This window comes from Arachis stenosperma, chromosome 1 (assembly GCF_014773155.1).
Source record: "Arachis stenosperma cultivar V10309 chromosome 1, arast.V10309.gnm1.PFL2, whole genome shotgun sequence".
NCBI classification, from domain to species: Eukaryota; Viridiplantae; Streptophyta; class Magnoliopsida; order Fabales; family Fabaceae; genus Arachis; species Arachis stenosperma.
The window spans coordinates 10,781,588-10,800,710 of record NC_080377.1 but is presented as its reverse complement, the minus strand read 5'-3'; the positions used below and the strand labels follow the sequence as shown (position 1 = coordinate 10,800,710).

At 27.6% G+C, this 19,123-nt stretch overlaps 3 protein-coding genes across 4 annotated transcripts; all 3 read left to right on the top strand.

The window, feature by feature from the left end:
• Positions 1-3,094: 3,094 nt before the first annotated feature.
• LOC130941639 (protein GOLVEN 5-like) lies at positions 3,095-4,106 on the top strand. Its single transcript, XM_057870232.1, has 3 exons — positions 3,095-3,208; positions 3,422-3,459; positions 3,838-4,106. The coding sequence occupies exons 1-3, from the start codon at positions 3,115-3,117 to the stop codon at positions 4,054-4,056; spliced, it is 351 nt and encodes a 116-aa protein (XP_057726215.1). The 5' UTR covers positions 3,095-3,114; the 3' UTR covers positions 4,057-4,106.
• Positions 4,107-11,955: 7,849 nt separating this feature from the next.
• Positions 11,956-15,673, top strand: LOC130940885 (uncharacterized). Its single transcript, XM_057869163.1, has 5 exons — positions 11,956-12,499; positions 13,822-13,879; positions 14,213-14,296; positions 14,467-14,608; positions 15,260-15,673. The coding sequence occupies exons 1-5, from the start codon at positions 12,007-12,009 to the stop codon at positions 15,536-15,538; spliced, it is 1,056 nt and encodes a 351-aa protein (XP_057725146.1). The 5' UTR covers positions 11,956-12,006; the 3' UTR covers positions 15,539-15,673.
• Positions 15,674-15,862: 189 nt separating this feature from the next.
• On the top strand, positions 15,863-18,324 carry LOC130962588 (uncharacterized). 2 transcript variants are annotated; one of them, XM_057888785.1, is made up of 2 exons: positions 15,863-16,086; positions 16,585-18,324. In XM_057888785.1, exon 2 carries the CDS (start codon positions 16,711-16,713, stop codon positions 18,130-18,132), a length of 1,422 nt encoding a protein of 473 aa, XP_057744768.1. In that variant the 5' UTR covers positions 15,863-16,086; positions 16,585-16,710; the 3' UTR covers positions 18,133-18,324. The 2 variants fall into 2 exon arrangements, with proteins under 2 accessions (XP_057744768.1, XP_057744773.1); XM_057888790.1 differs by having other exon boundaries at positions 15,929-16,086; positions 16,697-18,324.
• The last annotated feature ends 799 nt before the right edge of the window (positions 18,325-19,123 follow it).

Genomic DNA, 19,123 nt, shown 5'->3' with positions numbered 1-19,123 from the left:
CGTTCCACTTATTTTTCAAATAGTACATAAACTCATGAGTGATCAATATATTGTTATTTATGAGTCGACCCTTTATAAAAGCACTCTGCGAATCACTAATAACTCTATTTATCACACCTTGCATTCTATGCACAAATTTTTTTTAGATAATTTTATATACCACACTGCTAAAACTAATAGGCCTGATTTATTTCATAGTGGTAGCATGCTGCATTTTTAGAATAAGATAATAAATATGAGTATGATGGAAAGCTTTAAGCAATTTACCTCCCCAAAGAAGCTTTTAATGGCAGTGATAATGTCTACTTTGATTATTCTCCAATAAAACTGAAAGAATTTTGTCGTAATTTACCGGCAGTCTTACAAAGAATCGGTTCGTAGCTCCGTCTGTAACATTTTAACTTTTTGAATTAAGTCATTTTTTTAATAACTAATTAATTAATTAAAATAGTAATGATTTAAGATTTGAATTTAAAATTTAAACATATGAAAATACTAGTAGTAGTAAATCTCTAACCGACAATAAACAACCTTTTAAAATATAGTCATAATTAATTCTACATTTATTAGATTTGAATGATATTTAGTTATATGAAAAGATAAGAATACTAGCTCTATTCCTTAAGATCAGTATAAAATCAAATTCAAATTAAATTAGGTAGATAAATCGGTTACAAGTTCATAATAGAAAATTGCGCCCTTATCAGTCAGCCTGATATACTAATAGTATTTCAAGAATATCTCAAGCTGTGGTTATCCGATTGACTTCGTTTAAAATTCGTTTTAAAACTAATTCAATTCTCTATAAATTTGTTTCTAATAGCTATTTCCAAATTTTAAACGTAGAAAATGTTATAGGACTCACAAAGTGACGTTTCAGATTGAAGATTTTACCTAAATGCCTCCTAACATAATCTACACATACCCGAGAGCTATTTGATCCTTCCTTTCTCATCCCTTTTTCTATACAAAAAATTCTAGTATACACAAAGTCTAGCTAGAGAACACGTCTCTCTTCACTAATAAACTGCATCTATTTGCATCAGAGTACCTATCGAAACTTTACTCGAGGTAGGGGGTTCTTGTGCTAATTTTTATATGTCATATCTTAAATGTTTTTTAATATATATATTAGCATTGCACGTCATGATATAATGTCTCTTTTCTTCATACACGTTATGCATTATAATAACAATCTTATGTGCATTAAAGAACTGAGGGAATGATCCTTCGCCAAGGGAAGGTGACCCCCAAAGACAAGATAATCGAGATGACCCTTCGGTAAGGGAAGGTGATCGAATCGATATGATCCTTCGGTAAGAGAAGGTGATCGGTAAATTTTTGGGAACCTTCGGTAAGGGAAATGGACTCCCATCAATTTTATATAATAAGATATCTTTGTTGATATAACTCTTTTCTTGTGTATGTCTAAATAACCTTGATTATAAATAGAACTGAGGGAATGATCCTTCGGTAAGGGAAGGTGACCCCCAAAGAAAAGATATCGATATGATCCTTCGGTAAGGAAAGGTGATCGATCGAGATGATTTTTCGGTAAGGGGAGGTGATTGCCAAAACGTTTGGGATAAGAACCTTCGGTAAGGAAAAGGGACTCCCACCTTTTATACCGGTTTGAGCTCAATACATTCCATAAAAATTACGAGAAAAAATAATGAAAAGTACAATGAAAAGTGAGATCATGATTGTTCTTCTTTTATCCTTTTTTTAATTTATGATTATGTTTATTACTGCATTTAAAGATCCCCCTTTATCCAAAGTTCCTTTTAGTATGATGTATGATGATATTGTTTAAGATCTTTATTTTATTTAGATCTATTCTGTTTGACTTATCTATGGCAATGTTATTATTCTTCTCTTATTTATTATTTATTTTGCCTTGTTTTATGGCCTATGAGAACATCATACCAAGGTTTATGAGTTTACATTTATATGTTTTAATGCTATAAGTATTTTGTATGCATTACACATGTCATAACATAAGTAAATGAGAAGCATATAAAAGTCACACCACTCCGACTAACAAGAACTTTTGAAAATAATAATTGAACAACATTACATCATCACTGTTTTTATTTTAAAACTCAGAGTGGCTGAGGATGGATACGATGACACCATATAAATAAACTATTCAGAAACTTTTGTTTTTCACCCCTCTCTCTATACCATCTTCAAGAACGATGCAGTACAAAGCAATACACTGCTCAGTTGAGGTGAAGAGACAAATTAGGAGCAAGCTATCGATGACGTAGATAGAAAACATTAAGCGTTTACCTTAAGAAGGAAGAATATGCAATTATTTTAGCCATAGTTATACAAATTAAGAGAATTAGGACTTTTTGTGTATCTTGTTTTCTTTTTATGGAGTGATTGTAATTGTAACTATGATCTTTCTTGTTATGATTATTTGATATGAGTAAAACTTGTCATTGTTGTGCCTTCATAGTTTAGCACGTTCGTTTTTTATGTTAGTATTTTCAGATCTACTTATATTTTTTAACTAGTAACTATTCTAATAAAAACTAATTATTCAATATTTTTAAATATAAATTATTTTATATAAATATTTCACATTTGTTTTAAAAGAAAAATTTTGTAAGATTTTGAATATCATGTACTAAATATAATTCAGATAAAACTTAACTTAATCTAAAAGTTTTAGGGTGTTACACCATCCATTTTCATTGGAAGTAATTTTGAACCACAGAAGCTATCTCCTTGACGTGAATTATTATTATTATTATTATTATTATTATTATTATTATTATTATTATTATTATTATTATTATTATGCATGAGATTCATCTGAGACATTAGATGAATGTATGGGGATTTGAAAACATTTTGAAGAAGGCGAATGTTGGAAGAATAGCTCCTATCTTTGACTTAGGGTTTAATAATATATAGCTAGGTAGGTGTGTATATCTATACTAACATTATTTTTATTTTATTAATTTCTTTTTAAAATGATTAAATCAACACAACACTAGATTAATTATAAATAGCAACTTGTTCCTTTGGAGTCATTCCCTCTTTTCTGCCATTTATGAATTTTGGAGAAACATATATACACCAAAGAAACAAACACATTCATACATGGTCATGGTGATGTTGAAGAGAAGCATTTTTTGTGTTTTATTTTTATTGCTTTGTGCTTCTTGCTTCTCCAATGCTCGGTTGCACCCTTCAGGTTTCTTTAATTTAAATCTTTCTCTCATGTTTTTATTCGCATATTTATTTAGTTTTTTTTTATTATTTATACTGTTATAGTGTTATTATGTATGTATTAATAGTGACTCATATGTATAATAATTAGAATTTATTTGTTCTAATAATTGTAAGAACATTATTATATGATTATGATACTCAAATGTTGACCATTCAACGTGAAAATAAAATGCAGGTGGAGCTGAAGTTAATGTCATTCCTGTTATTACAAAGGTGATTTGTTTACTATATATTATCTTTTTAATCTTCTTTTATATAATAATAATTAAGGGTATATATATTTGGTTAGAGATTAAAATGGACGAAATTTTGTTATCCATGAATTTAACAATATGTAAAATTACACAAATAATTCATTTATGAAAATTCTATCTCACCCTAATTTTATTCGTAAATATTATTTTAACATAAAAATTAAATAGATCGAGTTACAATTTTCATGAATAAATTTTATGTTGTATATACAAAATTTTAGCCATATTTTACCTTTTAACCAAACATATTTTAAAAAATGATGTGTTTTTATTTGGATAAATTAATAGAAGGTGATTTAGCATATATATTAATTATTATTAGGAACTTGTTAAACAGGTTAGTGTTGTAAACACTAGTAAGGTGATGAGAGACCAAGTTGAAATTGAAGGGAACTTGATGAATAAGAAAAGTGGAAAGGAGAATGTAAGAAAATATGTGAAGAAGAAGAGAAGTTTAAGGAGTCGTTTGGGTGGTGAGATTGTTGATGGAGAATTTGTGGCTTTTACTGCCGATTACCATTCACCAAGGCACCATCCACCTAAGAACAACAAATGAATATAATATATATTTCATATTTTCATTTTGAAATATATGGTATATTTTAATTTTCTTGTTTTTACTCAAACTTTTGTTTTTGTTTATGTTTTGTGTCTATGATATATGAGATGAGTGTTTGTATCTTGATTTTCATAGTAAGGTTAAACATGTCAAATCAAAGTGATGTGTATTTTACTTTGAACTTGCTCCTTGAGTATTTAATTAACTCTTGACTAGGACTATATTATTTTTAATTTTTTTTCCTACTCCTTTAGAGTCCTTCTCCGGTTAATTAATCAAGAAGTATAATGTTTTTGCACTCATGCATGTTAGATTAGCTTCTAGTTTTAAAATAACGGAGATAAAACAATAAAGGGATATTTGTGGAATTTGGTAAAAAAAAAAAAAGTAAGGGAGATAAACAGACTTTAAAATAAGGAGATGTGTAATATAAAAATTTATAAAGTACGGACACTTTATTGAATTGCTGTATTCGTGTGTCAGGCATATTTTACACATGAATTCATTAACATTTGTTTGATACGTGTGTCTGCTGTGTCCAACCTTATTATTAACATGTATTATTGAAATAAATTTAGAAATGGTATATATTATTATTTATTAAAACAAAAACTATTTTAAATACTTTATATAATTAAAATAAGATATTAAAAATAATAAAAAAATTAATTTATGTTTTAATATTATTAAAATATCAAAATATCATTACTATTTTTCTAAAAAATCCTTAATATTTTATACATATACGTATTTTCGTATCTTATAAGATTTTAAAATTTGTGTATTGACATATCCCATGTTGTATCATGTGTTTGTGTCAGTATCTAAATATCTATCGTAGATGAAAATTGTAACACGCTAACTTTTAGCATATCATGATCGTACCAAAAGTAGGAGTTACTAACCTGTTTTTTTATTATCTACTTAATATTGAGCCTTTACGTCGATATCGTGTTCCAGTTTTTGAGAAAATTCCAAAAAAAAATCTTGTTTGTTAATAATTAAAATCATTCATCAAAGAACACCAAGTAATAATAATCACATAATTAGTAATAATAATAAATATTATACAAAAGAATTCAAATGAAACTCAGAAACAATCCCTCTCCCTGTGGATAAAATAGAAACTAAAGTAACATTGGCGAGGAAACTCTATAAAAGCGACAGAAATCATAAGTAAATCTATTAATCGTCTGCAGTTTCATACTGAGTCTTTGAACCTGTGTCACTGAAAGGGTAAAAGATTTTGGGGTGAGAACAAACCATGCGTTCTCAGTAGGAAATGAGAATACCGTAAAAGTAATGATTAAGATGTAAATAATTAACTTTACTTAAAAAAACTATTTTTATTAAACTTTTGAAAATACTTTTTAATCCTACTTTAAATAATTAATTACTTTTCTTTAAATTTTTAAACTCAAAACAGATTTCAGTCACAAAACTTGTCATACCAACTATCTCTTAACCACCTAAGTAATTCTTAGTCACAACAACAGTTATTAATCACCTCAATACATCCACAAACCAATAGAACAAGTAAGGGATTCAATTTAACACACACCAAGTCGCAATAAGACAAACAACATAATCACAAATAAACAAGATAAGCAAACACAACCAAATGCAAATGTGCAAATAAGAATGATGCATGTCTAGTCCTATCGCAGGAAGTGAGCTCATTTGTCGGTTTCGACCCGCATCCGACGCAATCCGACTCGCAAGTCAGATAAGACATTCCAGCGGCATAACCTCTGCAAGTTTCTACTTCTTGCAGGCGTTGATTCTCTAGCTATGAAGTATGCCAAACATGACATCTGCAAGTACTTGCAGGCGCTGATTCTCCTGCTGAAGCATGTGCCACTTTCTCCTGAAAGCCATTCCATACACACGGGCATCCCCGCACAATCATTCACACATCAGCACCTCAACTATTTACTTTTCGTCACTCTCTCGTGACTTTTTAGTCATTCCTTAATCACACGTGCCGCGTTCTCTTATCCCTTTTCTTTCTTATTCTTAACAAATCGAATTCATTTCATAACTTAAAACAAAATCTCTTTTCAAAGTATTTAATTTAAAACATTATACTTTTCTTAATAAATCGCATTCGAAATAGAATAAATATTTTTCCAACTAAATAAACCTCAAATAATTTAACTTTCCAAAACAAATATGTTAAAATAGCATTTTAAATAAAGTCCCAAATTTTATAAAAATTTCGGCAGCACTTCGCCTAAAATTTGGGTTTAGCCACCCTTACGGGTTCCCTCTTTCTTAATAAATCACCAGCCATTTTCTCAACAATTATCAAATCAACAGAATTCTTAATAATCAACATATTTTAAAGCCATATACTTTTCATAATTCCAAAATTATTTATAAATCCTCAAAATTATTGTTTTAGTTAAGAAATCAATTTTTAAGAAATCATTTTTGAAATTCAAGCTCAATATATTTTTTGTTCATAAAATCTCAATCTCCACAATTCACTTATCTTTTTCTCAACAGCGATCAGAACAGCAAGGTACCCTAACCCATTCAGTTTAGTAACCAATAAATTCTCTAACAAGCTTGCAACAATATCCACCATCATCAAATAAATCTCAATTCCACAACTAAATCAAGAAATCAGCGTAACCAGGAATTCGAGTAATTAGTCACTTTCAAACAATTAAATCATTATTCACAGCCACAATTTAACCAATTTCATCGCCAAATGTAATCAATTTCACAAATAACACAAAATTAATCGCGATTTTATCACATTCAATTATATTCACAATCATTAACAATCTCAATTTCATCAATTTTCATTAATTAATCATACGAGACATTTATAAATTATTTGCAGTTACTCACTAAATTTCAGTGGCATTCGTAAATTAAAACAGTTAATTTTAAAATAAATTTCCTATCTCTGTATGAAATCAAAATCAGTGAAAGCTCCAGAAAAGCTTTCTTATTGAGCTGCTGAAAAGGAAAGCATTAGGAATTGTCTGTGTTTCCTAAAATTTCAATTGGCCGAACTCAAGAGAAAGAGGAACTACGTTACATTACTATCAACTTCTACCGGACAAAAGTAACGCCACCATATAAAGAAAGAAGATACGAACATTTTTATCGGATTAAAATTTTAATTGGAGTTACGAATAAAAAAAATCGAAAAAAAAAATAGAAGGAACTCACGGTTTTTACCATGAAATTCGGCCACTCTCTCCTTTGTTTGGATAACATGCAAGCTCGGTTATTGCACAATGAATGTGCTTAATAGATTTGATATGATTTGGGCAAAGAAGGGTGGTTAGGTGTTACCTTTTAATATATATGTAATGAGGCATAAGCCACGTTTGGCTTTAATGAAGGATGATTATATTATTATATAAACTTAATGAAGGAAACTAATGAAGTGTCATGGTTGTATATGTGCATTTATGTATAAGTCACGTTCTCAAATCCATTTTCCTTAGCTTGTTCCTTTTAGTGATTTTGGTTAGTTAAATGGAAGAAGTATTAATATAATAATAATAATAATAACAATAATAATAATAATAAATTTAAATTTTGTTTACTAAAATAATTTTTAATAAATAATTCAAACTAATAGAATAAGTTATAATTAAATTAAATTTTAATAATAATATAATTTTATTTAATTATTTTTGTTAACAAAACTAATTTTTAAAAAAAATAAAATCTTAATATAATATAATAATTTATAAATAACTAATTATTTAATTTTTAAAATTAGAAATCTTATAAAAATATATTTTATAAGAGATATTTTTATGACTTTTCATTATGTATACATAAAAGTTAAAATTAAAAGTGAATCAATTCAACTCGTAAGTTAGTTTAAACTCAATTTATTAATAGCTAAAAAAATTAAATATATGAAAGTTTGAGCTAAGTTTGAGCCTAAATTTTTAATTTAAATTTGGACAAACATATATATATATATATATATATATATATATATATTTATATATTTTTTTACAGACAAATATAATTTTATATATAATTATAATAGATGGCATAAATTATAATTGATAAATAAATAACATATAATTGATAGTTTTTTTATATAAAATATGATTTATTTATATAAAATTATAGATTATGTTCATATTATCAGAGTCAATTTAAATTAATTTATAAATTTTTGGTGATTGAATTTAAATTTTTAATCGAATTGTGAACCAAATATAATTTTTATGAGTCGAACTTGAGTGTAGTACAGTATGGCTCGATTTAACAAGCCTATATTTATTTAATAATTATTAAATTTTATTAAGACCTTAGACAATATATTTAAACTCTATTTTCTGGTTTCGGTTGGATTACGTTACTTTGGGCATTAATAGAACAAAACTTTTAGTTGTATAAATCCTTAAAGGTTACTAAATGCCTTTATTGTTGGTTTCAAGTTTATGGAATACTTTAAAGTCCGTTATTATGTTTTCTTCACTTTATTAGTTTATTCCTTTGTTTTAAAATATTTGTCACTCTCATATTATCTTTGAATTACTCTTAATTTAAAAAGTTTCAATAATTATGTTTTCAAATCCATGTGTAAGGTATTTATTTTCTAATAACCATTAATTAACAATGCTCATTTTTTCTAGTTGGTGCGCATGCAAAAATAATATTAATTAATATCTAATTCTATAATAATATATTATATATTTATTATATTAATAATAATTAATAAATACTAAATAAGATAAATTCTAATTATTTTTTGTTATTTTTTTTACCAAATATTTTTTAATAATATATTTATATCTTCCACGTGATATCCTCTCATATAGATACTTAAATAATGTAATATACAATCGACATCAAATCATTAATATCTCAATCTCACGTTAGATAAGCTGATTGATTGTATCAAAGAACAAAGATATATATAAAATTTTTTGCAAGAATTTTCAAGGGGAAATTAAATGACTAAGGACAAAAAAGAAGAAGAAGAAGAATGAAGGATGGTATATCTTTGTCTTTGCAGGCCAAAGGTATGTCTCAGAATTAAAGGCACAATACTAATAATAATAATAATAATATAATATTTTAATTTTAAGAGTAAGAATTAAGAATGTAATGCCATGGCGGACCCCTTTACCACCTTGCATTGAGAAAAACACTGCAACTAAAAAGAGTTCTCATTATTATTGTCTTAGATTAATAACGAAAATATTTGATAATAAAAAAATTAATAAAATACAGTTAAAATTTATTTTATTTAATATTTATTAATTATTGTTAGAATTAATAGATATTAAATAAAATAAGTTTGGATTATTTTTTTGCATTGTCTCTTTAACATTATTGAATAAATAATTAGGAGTACTCAATATATATGTATAATTTGTATATATGTTTATTTATTAATTAAATAATATGTCACTAAAATAATTAGAATAATAGTGACTGATTTTATTAGTGATTTTTAGTGTATATTTGTTTTAAAGTCTAATAATAAAAAAATATATATTATACAACAGTAAATAAATAATCAAAATTTGATTTTTCAAGAAACTCAAATTATATATTATTTTAAAAGAATTAAAATAAATTATAGTAACTACTCTTCAATAATAATGAACTTAAAAAAATTATTAGAGAGTATTTTTATAAAATTTTAAACCAAAATTTGCAACATTTAGAATTATATCAAACTGAAACTTAAGCTAAAGTTAATTAAATGAAAAAAATTCCGGCCTAACCAAAAAGGATAAAGGAAACCCCTATATATAACAGATTCTATCTTGCACGAAAAAAGAAACCCTATATTGTAGGAGTCTTAATTATAAAAACCAATTAATGATAATGATGAATAAAATTTCTTGTATCATTTTGATAATTAACTTTGGTTTAAACGGATCTATATACGTTTCATAATAATGTGTGAATCATGTTCCAGCTTTAATTTAGTGAGGAAACGATATACAAATGTGTGACAACCAATTAATGATATTAGTATAATATTTGTCTATTTATTTTTTAAAATATACAAATGTATATATGTAATCTTGCAAGTTATAGAATTTTTATAAAAAAATAAAAAATGTGGTGATGGATTATTGCAAAAAGGATTTAAGGTTAAAATTAATTTCATAAGCGGTAATGAAATTTCTTTTTAATTTAAAAGAAAATATAGCATAATATCTTGTAACCATACACTACAAAAAAAGTTAAAATAGCGGTTATTTTTAGAAATTACGGCGGTTAGAACCGTCATTGTTATCAAAAATGGCGTATCCAAAAAACGCTATTATTTTGGGCACCATGCTAGTTATTACGGCGGTTTTTAGAAAACCGCAACAATTACCTTGATAAAAACGACGATTTTTAGATAGGTTAAAACGGCGGTTCAAATCGCCATTATTTCCAAATAAAATAACACTTTCTAGTTGGTTAAAACGGCGGTTCAAACTGCCATTATTATTTCTAGAATTAAAACGATAGTTCAAACTGCTATTTTTACTTTGATAATGTTGTTTTGATTGGTTAAAACGACGTTTTTGAACCGTCATTTTTATTCTGATCGCCATTTTTATAAGGTTAAAATGACATTTCATGTTGTTTAAATTGGCAGTTACAAACTACCCTTTTTTACCGAATAAAATTTATATTTTTTTTCGTTTAAAAAGATAATTTTTACCGCATTAAACAAATATTTTTTTATTAAAATTTCACAATAAAAAAAATCATAATCCATAAACAAAATATAAAAAATCAACTCTATTTTAATTATTTTTTTATTCTAAATTTATCCAAATATTATACATTAATTTTCATCATTTAATTTTCTCTACACATCAAAATCCCACCAAAAAAATAAAGAGCACATCACCTAATTTAAAGCACACACCTAACTTAGTACATTTACACCAACCATGGTCAACAAAATCATGGGTACACACTCATTTTTATTGACAATTTCAAGACCGTGAATCTTAATTTCCAAAACTTCATTGCAAATTTGGCCCATTGAGTTGTAGAATGACAATAGATTAGATAATTGTTCTACAGACATTTTCTCCATAACCTTTCTTGCCAATTTCTCTCTTTCTTGATTCAGCTTCAATCTCTCTATGTATGACCCTGCATTCCTCATTGTTGCACCCATTTGCTTTAGCCTTTTCTCTTGTTGCACACTTAATGCTGTGTTTAACTGCAAATTAATTTTCCAACATAAATTATGCCTTTTATACTTAGGTGATAATGACGGTTCAAAATCATCAGAATTACCAGAACCGTCACCAAATACAAATTAATTATGACAGTCACAAAAAATACCATAATATTTGAATATTACGGCAATTTTTTAAAATCGTCGTAATATAAATGTCATTTTAAACTTTTTTTTAAGTGATATATATAATGTTACTCTTGATGTTGAATTCATTAATACTCACACATTTAGCCAAGTGAAAAAATAAAAAAGAAGCTAAATATAATGGTGCTGTTTGACCAAAAATCATTATATTATATATGCCATCAACTGTCTTAGTCTACTTATAATTAATAATATAATATATATAGTTATATATATACACTATAATTAGTATATATCAATATGGACCTTTTATATTTCAATTACAAAGATTTTATGTGATCTTACATACTTTATAATATGTTTTCAGTGGGCCATTGTCAGAAGTTTCATTTCAAAGAAAAAAAAAATTAGTTGCCAATGCTATATGCTCACACAATAATCAAATTTTGCTTGAACCCTAAGAACCAAACATTTAAAAAAAAAATTCATATTGCATGAAACTCACATTTTAACAACCACCTTAGACATCATTGATTGTTACATACTTAAATGCTATATTATTTTCCATATAAAAACCCTCCAAATTCTTTAATTTTTTTGAATCCCACAATCAACACAACACAATTTAACATCTTCTTCTTCTTCTTCATCTTCTTCTTCTTCTTTCTATGATGTCTAAATCAAATAGTGTAAGAAAACATGTTCTTGAGAAGAGCAAGAGTGTGAAAGAAACACGTTATAATAATCATAATTATAATAATAATAATAAAAATAATAATCATAAAGCATTATTGAGCCAAAGTTTCTTCCCAAAATTCTTAAAGAAAGTTTACCCAATTGGTCTTCAAAAAAGCAATTCCTCTTTGTCTTTGTCTTCAATATCATTGTCTTTGTCTCAAAACTCAAATGATTCATTGTCTCAAGCTGATGATTCAGTCACTAATACTACTCCACTTGATGAGAAGATTTCATTGGCATTGCGTTTGATTTCACCACAAACTACTAGTCATGAAGTTCTTAGAGATGATGAGGTTAATATTAATAACTCACTGCCTAAAATTGTTCATCATCAACAACCAAGTTCACTAACAATATTACTCAACAATGATGATGATGAGCCTGGTGAATTGAGAAGATGCAATTGGATCACAAAGAATAGTGGTATGATTTATGATCAATTTTATTTCCATTTTAATTATCTTATTAATATTGTATGCACACGAAAACTTAGCTACTAAATCAGTCATTATCTATTTATATATAAATATATATTTTTAATTTATTTTTAATATATTTATTATATAAATAGTTAAATTAGTAACTATTTTTTGGGTATATGTAACATAGTTCTTTTTTTAATTAAATGATGGTTATTATGAGTCTAGTATACAATAGTAGTAATATTGTTGCTTTTGTGACCCTTATGACCTAAAAGTAACTTTTTTAATTATAGAGATTTTGGCTGTGTTTTATTAATTATAGAGATTATTATTGTATATATTGTTAACCCTATCTACTAGTATATAAGAATCTTGTGTGTAAGATTAACTTTTTTTTTTCCAACAAAATTTTATATATCATTAGGCTCTTTCTTTTCTCTTAATTATTGTGCAAAGTATGAAGAATATACATAGTAGTAATTTTTAGTGAGTCATAACTATAACTTTTGTTACTCGCATCAATTGTTAACTTTTAAACGAAAATAATGATGTGAATTTTTTGAATATAATCTGATATATAATTACCTAATAATTAAGTTGAAGTTCTCATCACCACTCATCATCATAATGCTAAGAAATTGTATATTATTTGGATTGGTTTGTTTCTAAATATTTATTAAAAAAAATGCAAAACATATTTTTTATTATTATATTCCCTCTGAAAACAAGTCTTTATTATATATTCTATTATCATAAGATTCTATTTTATGTAATGAAGATATATTCAATAGAACATATTGTTTAATTTATTTCTACTTAGTTCAAATGTCAAATCATGCCTATGAATTTGGTTGTTTATTTTGTGTTACTTAACTTAATTAATTACTTATCTGAAGAAGTAAATTAAATAATGAAATTAAAGTTGGTACTTTGTTACAATCAGTTACAATAAAAATAACAAAAATAGAAAAATAGTGTTGACCAAATTCTTGTTGGATCTAACATTTATGATGTTCATCTAAAAAATTTAAAACACTACCATATATATACAATTTTAAGTCATAGCTTCCTCAACTATATATGGTTGGGTTCCACCTACTTTTAACTATTTATAAGTTGACTCTAACAATGTTCTTTTTTTTAAATCACCTAATATATTAAATATGGAATTTATGATTATATACACTTACACAAAAACATTATAGATTATTATTTTTTTTTATTAACTACTACAAATTAATCATAAAAGTTGTGTTTGAATATTATTGCTGACATAGAAAAATACAAAAAGTAGACATAAAAAATTGTTTTTTTTTCTTGCAGATAAGGTGTATATAGAATTTCATGATGAATGCTGGGGAGTTCCAGCTTATGATGACAAGTAAGTATAGAATTTTTAATAATAACATGTTTATAATTTTAGCCTATTATTTTATCTTTTTCATTTTCATTATAATTATAAAAAAATTTAGTTCCTAGTTAATTACTTTTTAAAAAAATAAAAAATTAAAGCGGTTGTCTTTTTTTCTTAATATATCATAACTAACAACATAGAATAGAACAATATTTTGGCACATATGTAATTATCAATAAAGACATATTAACAGAAAAATTTATTTAAAAAAAAAAAACACCAACAACCTATAATGCATTATTGATTCCAAATTAATTAAAGTCTCATGATTATATTGTTGGTTGAATTATTATGAAACAGCAAATTGTTTGAATTGCTAGCATTGTGTGGATTGCTCATGGATTACAATTGGACTGAAATTCTAAAAAGAAAGGAAACACTTAGGTAATTATTATTATTATTATTATTATTATTATTATTATTATTATTATTATTATTATGTAAATATTCCTAATAATTGTGTATCTAAGTTTTAATTATTTTTTCTAAGTAATTATATTAAAAATACATATGGGTATATATAGTAATTAGATTATTATATGTGTTTGGCACAGAGAAGTTTTTGCTGGGTTTGATCCAAATATTGTTGCAAAAATGGAGGAAAAGGAAATCATGGACATAATATCAAACAAGGCACTTTCTTTAGCAGATAGTAGAATCATGTGCATAGTAGACAATGCTAAATGCATAATGAAGGCAAGTACACATTTTTATTATTATATTCATGTCTATACAATTTTTTTATTAATTTCTTTAGCAGTTATATATACTATTTATTTGAAGTTTTGAACCTATAATTGAAGTATTTATTTCTTAAGACTCAAATTATCTTGTGGTAGTAGATGGAGAAAAGATAACTTCATTTCTATAAATAGAATTAAATCACTTAATGTATTTTTTTCATACTTACATTTGACCTCCCAAAATGTTTTATCAAAAAGAAAAGAGTTTCAAATTTCATAAAATACAATATAATTAATAATACCATCTAATTTTTACAAATTAAAAAAGCACCATGTATAATATGATCCAACATTGTAGAAGGATAAAACAATTTTTTTCTTAAAATTAATGGTCAAAATAGTATTTGAAAAGTTACTCATAAGTCAAATATTATGTCAGCATGTTACGTGACGTTTAATTTAACATATCATCATCATATAATTCATAGAAAAAATAATTTGATTCACAGTTATATTTTTTAAAAATTAATTTAAAGATTGATGTATAATTAATTTTTTAAGAATTATTGACCATTAATTCTTAATATTATTCATCCTAGTTATTTATTTATTTTTGTTAATGAGAAATTATTAAATTATTATTATTATTATTATTTGTGGACAGATTGTGAGAGAATTTGGATCATTCAGTAGCTACATATGGGGGTATGTGAACCACAAACCAATAATAAACAGATACAGGTACCCAAGAAATGTGCCATTGAGAAGCCCAAAAGCTGAGGCCCTTAGTAAGGACTTGGTCAAACGTGGGTTTAGGTTTGTGGGCCCAGTTATTGTTCACTCTTTCATGCAAGCTGCAGGGTTGACCATTGACCATCTTCTTCATTGTTATAGGCATAGTGATTGTGTGAGACTAGCTGAAAGACCTTGGAGGCATATCTAATTAACATCATGTCACTATCACCATTTTTTTTTCTTTTTACTTTTAAAAACAATGTAATAACTCAATGATTAATGCATATTTGTTGTACTTAGTTGTGAACAATTTTTTTTCGACATGTTTTTTAAAATCAAACTGTGATTTATTTTGGGCCCTTATTGGGCTTTAATCCCAAATAAAGTGTATCTTATAAGCCCAATATATAAAAAATCTAGTCCTCTCAGTAAAAAAATAAAATAAAATAAAATAACTAACTTGATTTGGTTGAGTCACTCGTCTACTTAAATAAGTATTGAAGTCTAAATTCCGTCTTGTGTATGCAGCAATTATAGCCAATAATAGATTCTAAAATGAAGCTCCCATCCATGACGGATTACTGGATTAGTCATTAGCCGGACTAAGGTTTTGGGCAACCAAAAATAAAATAACAACCACGTATGGTATTCAAGTCTTAGGATTCCAGTATCACCAAAAAAAAACAAGTAGTCTTAGGATCGTAGCAAGCTTATGCTACAGACCTCATCACTGTTTGAGAATCACCTCTCACTACGGTAGCTAATCTATGTCTTTTTTATTTTTAAATTTAATTTTTTTAATTTTTAATTGAGGATTGAGTCTCTCTTTTAGTTTAGTTTTTGTTATGGTTACTTGCACAGTTGCATACAAGGTGTTTGATGAAATGACCGAAAGAAAGTAGAAACACCTCCTATTGAATGGAATGAATGATTTGATTTTGTATTTTCATTTTCATTTTCGATTCCTAGCTTTTGATGGATAAATGAGTATCAGAATCATGAAAAAGAAAATAGTAGCTTCTGGTCATTGCATGAATTAAGTTAAGTACTTGCATATTTGTATCTGTTTTGTTCATATGAGTGTATCCGTGGTTTTGTTTTTAAAATCCTTGTCACTGCAATAACTTGCATCTAGCTGTTTTTGTTTGATTTCACATTTTGCTTGATACTTGCCTTCTGTTTTATGTTAAATTATCCATCCTCATGGCTTCATTTGTACTTACCCTATTTTTGTTTTTCCTTTATGTTCTCAAGGTGTATTTGTTTCGTTGATTCCAATATTTTGAGAAGGTGCAAGTTTAGGTGTGGTGATGTTATGAGTAGCAATGATGTAAGAGATAATTATGGTTAAAATCAATTGTTTTAGATGCGTTTATAGTGATGGCCCTTGAAGCAGGAGCATTCGAAAGCATTCACCCTTCTCGCTTTATCTGCTTCACTATACCGAATCCATCTTGTTCAGATTCGCTGCTCCGAGTTGCTGTGCTTGACTCACATATCCAACCTGCTGATGACAGCCCTCAAGTTGGTGGCATGTTAGTTCCGGATGGCCGTGAAGCGGATTGGATCTTCTCTACTGAATCAGGTCATTCTCAGCTTCTGTATAGTTCTCAGGGAATATCTCGTTTAATTTTGGTAGGAAACCAACCCAAGGAGGGTGATTGTACATCGAATATTTATCATCGTCCATTAGAATGTTCATTGCATCAGCAGGGATTCGAGGTGTGGTCTAAGCCTCTTCTCTTGGCTTTGTGTCCTAGATCTCTGTTCAAGAATGGTATCCCTGAGATACCCCTTTTGAATTATGAAGATAATTTAATTTCTAGTGTAGTAATTCATCGATGCGTTGGATGTCTTGTTGGTGAGATGTTGGTTGAAGATGTTGAAATTGAAATTGAAAGTGAGAATGGTGTTCATCATAGTAGCCTTAAAAGAGAGTTTCGAAGGCGGTTGAGGTTTAAGAGGATGCCTAATTTGATTCAAACAGAGATTCATATAGTTCCAGAAACAGACCATAGTTGTGATGGTGTAAGCATCAAAGATGTGGAGTTTATGCTTGATCATCGGGTTTTCGTGCATCCTTACTTGGCCCCAATGGTGGCTAGTCTTTCATTGATCAGCGAAAACATTGCAAGGCGAATTCAAGATGGGTTTAAACCAAAAGCTTTATGCCTTGGGGTTGGAGGTGGAGCTTTGCTTACTTTCTTGACAACTCAATTGGGTTTTGAGGTCACAGGCGTGGAGAACGACGGCGAAGTTTTGAGTGTAGCAAAGCACTATTTTGGATTGGAAGCTGATGAATCTATTCGAGTTGTTATCGGAGATGGAATTGAATTTACGAAGAAGATTGCATACCACAAAAAGATGCACAATGGTAGTTCTTTTTCTAGTTCTGAGCATAATGATTTTGATCACTTTTCAGATGCCAAGATCAGCCATGATTTTGATGTTGTTATGGTAGATTTAGATTCAAGAGACATACGAAACGGCACTAGTTCGCCACCATTGGAATTTGTTAGAAGGGATGTTCTTCTTGCTGCTAAATCAATTCTGTCCGAAAACGGAATTCTTGTTATTAATGTCATTCCTCTGAGCAAGTCCTTCTATGAGTCCCTGGAAAACCATTTGCATGAATTTTTCTGTGAACTGCACAAGATAGATGTAAGAAATGGCGAAAATTTTATTCTTATTGCTGCTGTATCGCCTCAGATTTCTCCTGTTTCGGATCATCGCGATTCATTTCTCATGCAATTGAAATCAGTGATTCCAGGATCATGGATAAATTCCATAAGCAAGATATGATGTCTTACCATCCAGTTTCTGCACTGCAGTACTAATTGAACATTTGTAACTTCTTGAATTGTTTTTATGTAAACATTTCAAAAGTTTAATTGTAAAGCTCAAACTCATAAAACTCGATCTAGGGACATAAACTTGTAATGACACATTTTATTCATATCTTCATTGATGTTGAGGGTTTACTTGTGCTTTAAATTGTTATCCAGTGTAAAATAATCACATCTTTGAGCAAGGATTTCAAGACCTTGGAACAGAGGATAATTGGATTAATGCTGAAAATAATCTCTAAGAGATTATCATTGAGTCAAGATAATATTAATATGTATTTTAATAAAGCTAGGTTTCTTTTTAATTTTTGGGTTGGAGTACATTGAAGTGCAAGGGAATTTTTCGGACTTAAAGTGACTGAAACCACCATTTTAGTTTGTTAGACTGAAAGATACCGTAAAAAATTCCAAAAATTCTTCAATTTTATATCACATGACAAAAAAAAAAAAAAAAACTTTAAAAGAACACTAAAAAAAAGCACCCATAATAGAGAGATATTTCATGGTGTGACTAAGAATGTTTCATTCTTTCTGCCCACATAATCCAAAGGTAGAGAGTAACCAAGAATCCTCATCCTCATAATTTTCAATTAACATTCTATGAAACTTGAGCCTCAAGAGTATTTTAATTTCCATGTCTAACCTTTGTCTATCATTCACAGGCATGTGCCTTGGCCTCTACCTGCTTTTATTCTTTATATGTGACTGAATCACACACATAAAAAAGGGTTTCTCTTGACACAAATTTTACTCTAACTCACATGCATCTTAACACTTGTATGCTGTTTAGCTTTCCATTGTTCATAGATAATCACACACATATTAATTATTGTTACTTTGATTTGTTGAAATGGACCTAGATGCCTTGCTTTACATCTCAATTATAAGAACTTTTAAGTTATACGTAACATCATATTATATATCTTGTGGTGTAAGGTTAGCAAATT

Bases quoted from the DNA above. Each gene is read 5' to 3' on its own strand.
- LOC130962588 (XM_057888785.1), top strand. From the start codon at position 16,711: ATGGCCCTTGAAGCAGGAGCATTCGAAAGCATTCACCCTTCTCGCTTT.
- LOC130940885 (XM_057869163.1), top strand. From the start codon at position 12,007: ATGATGTCTAAATCAAATAGTGTAAGAAAACATGTTCTTGAGAAGAGC. The intron at 13,880-14,212 runs GTAAGTATAGAA...ATTATGAAACAG, and splicing joins GTTCCAGCTTATGATGACAA to CAAATTGTTTGAATTGCTAG. The intron at 14,297-14,466 runs GTAATTATTATT...TGTTTGGCACAG, and splicing joins AAAAGAAAGGAAACACTTAG to AGAAGTTTTTGCTGGGTTTG.
- LOC130941639 (XM_057870232.1), top strand. From the start codon at position 3,115: ATGGTCATGGTGATGTTGAAGAGAAGCATTTTTTGTGTTTTATTTTTA. The intron at 3,209-3,421 runs GTTTCTTTAATT...AATAAAATGCAG, and splicing joins TGCTCGGTTGCACCCTTCAG to GTGGAGCTGAAGTTAATGTC. The intron at 3,460-3,837 runs GTGATTTGTTTA...CTTGTTAAACAG, and splicing joins TCATTCCTGTTATTACAAAG to GTTAGTGTTGTAAACACTAG.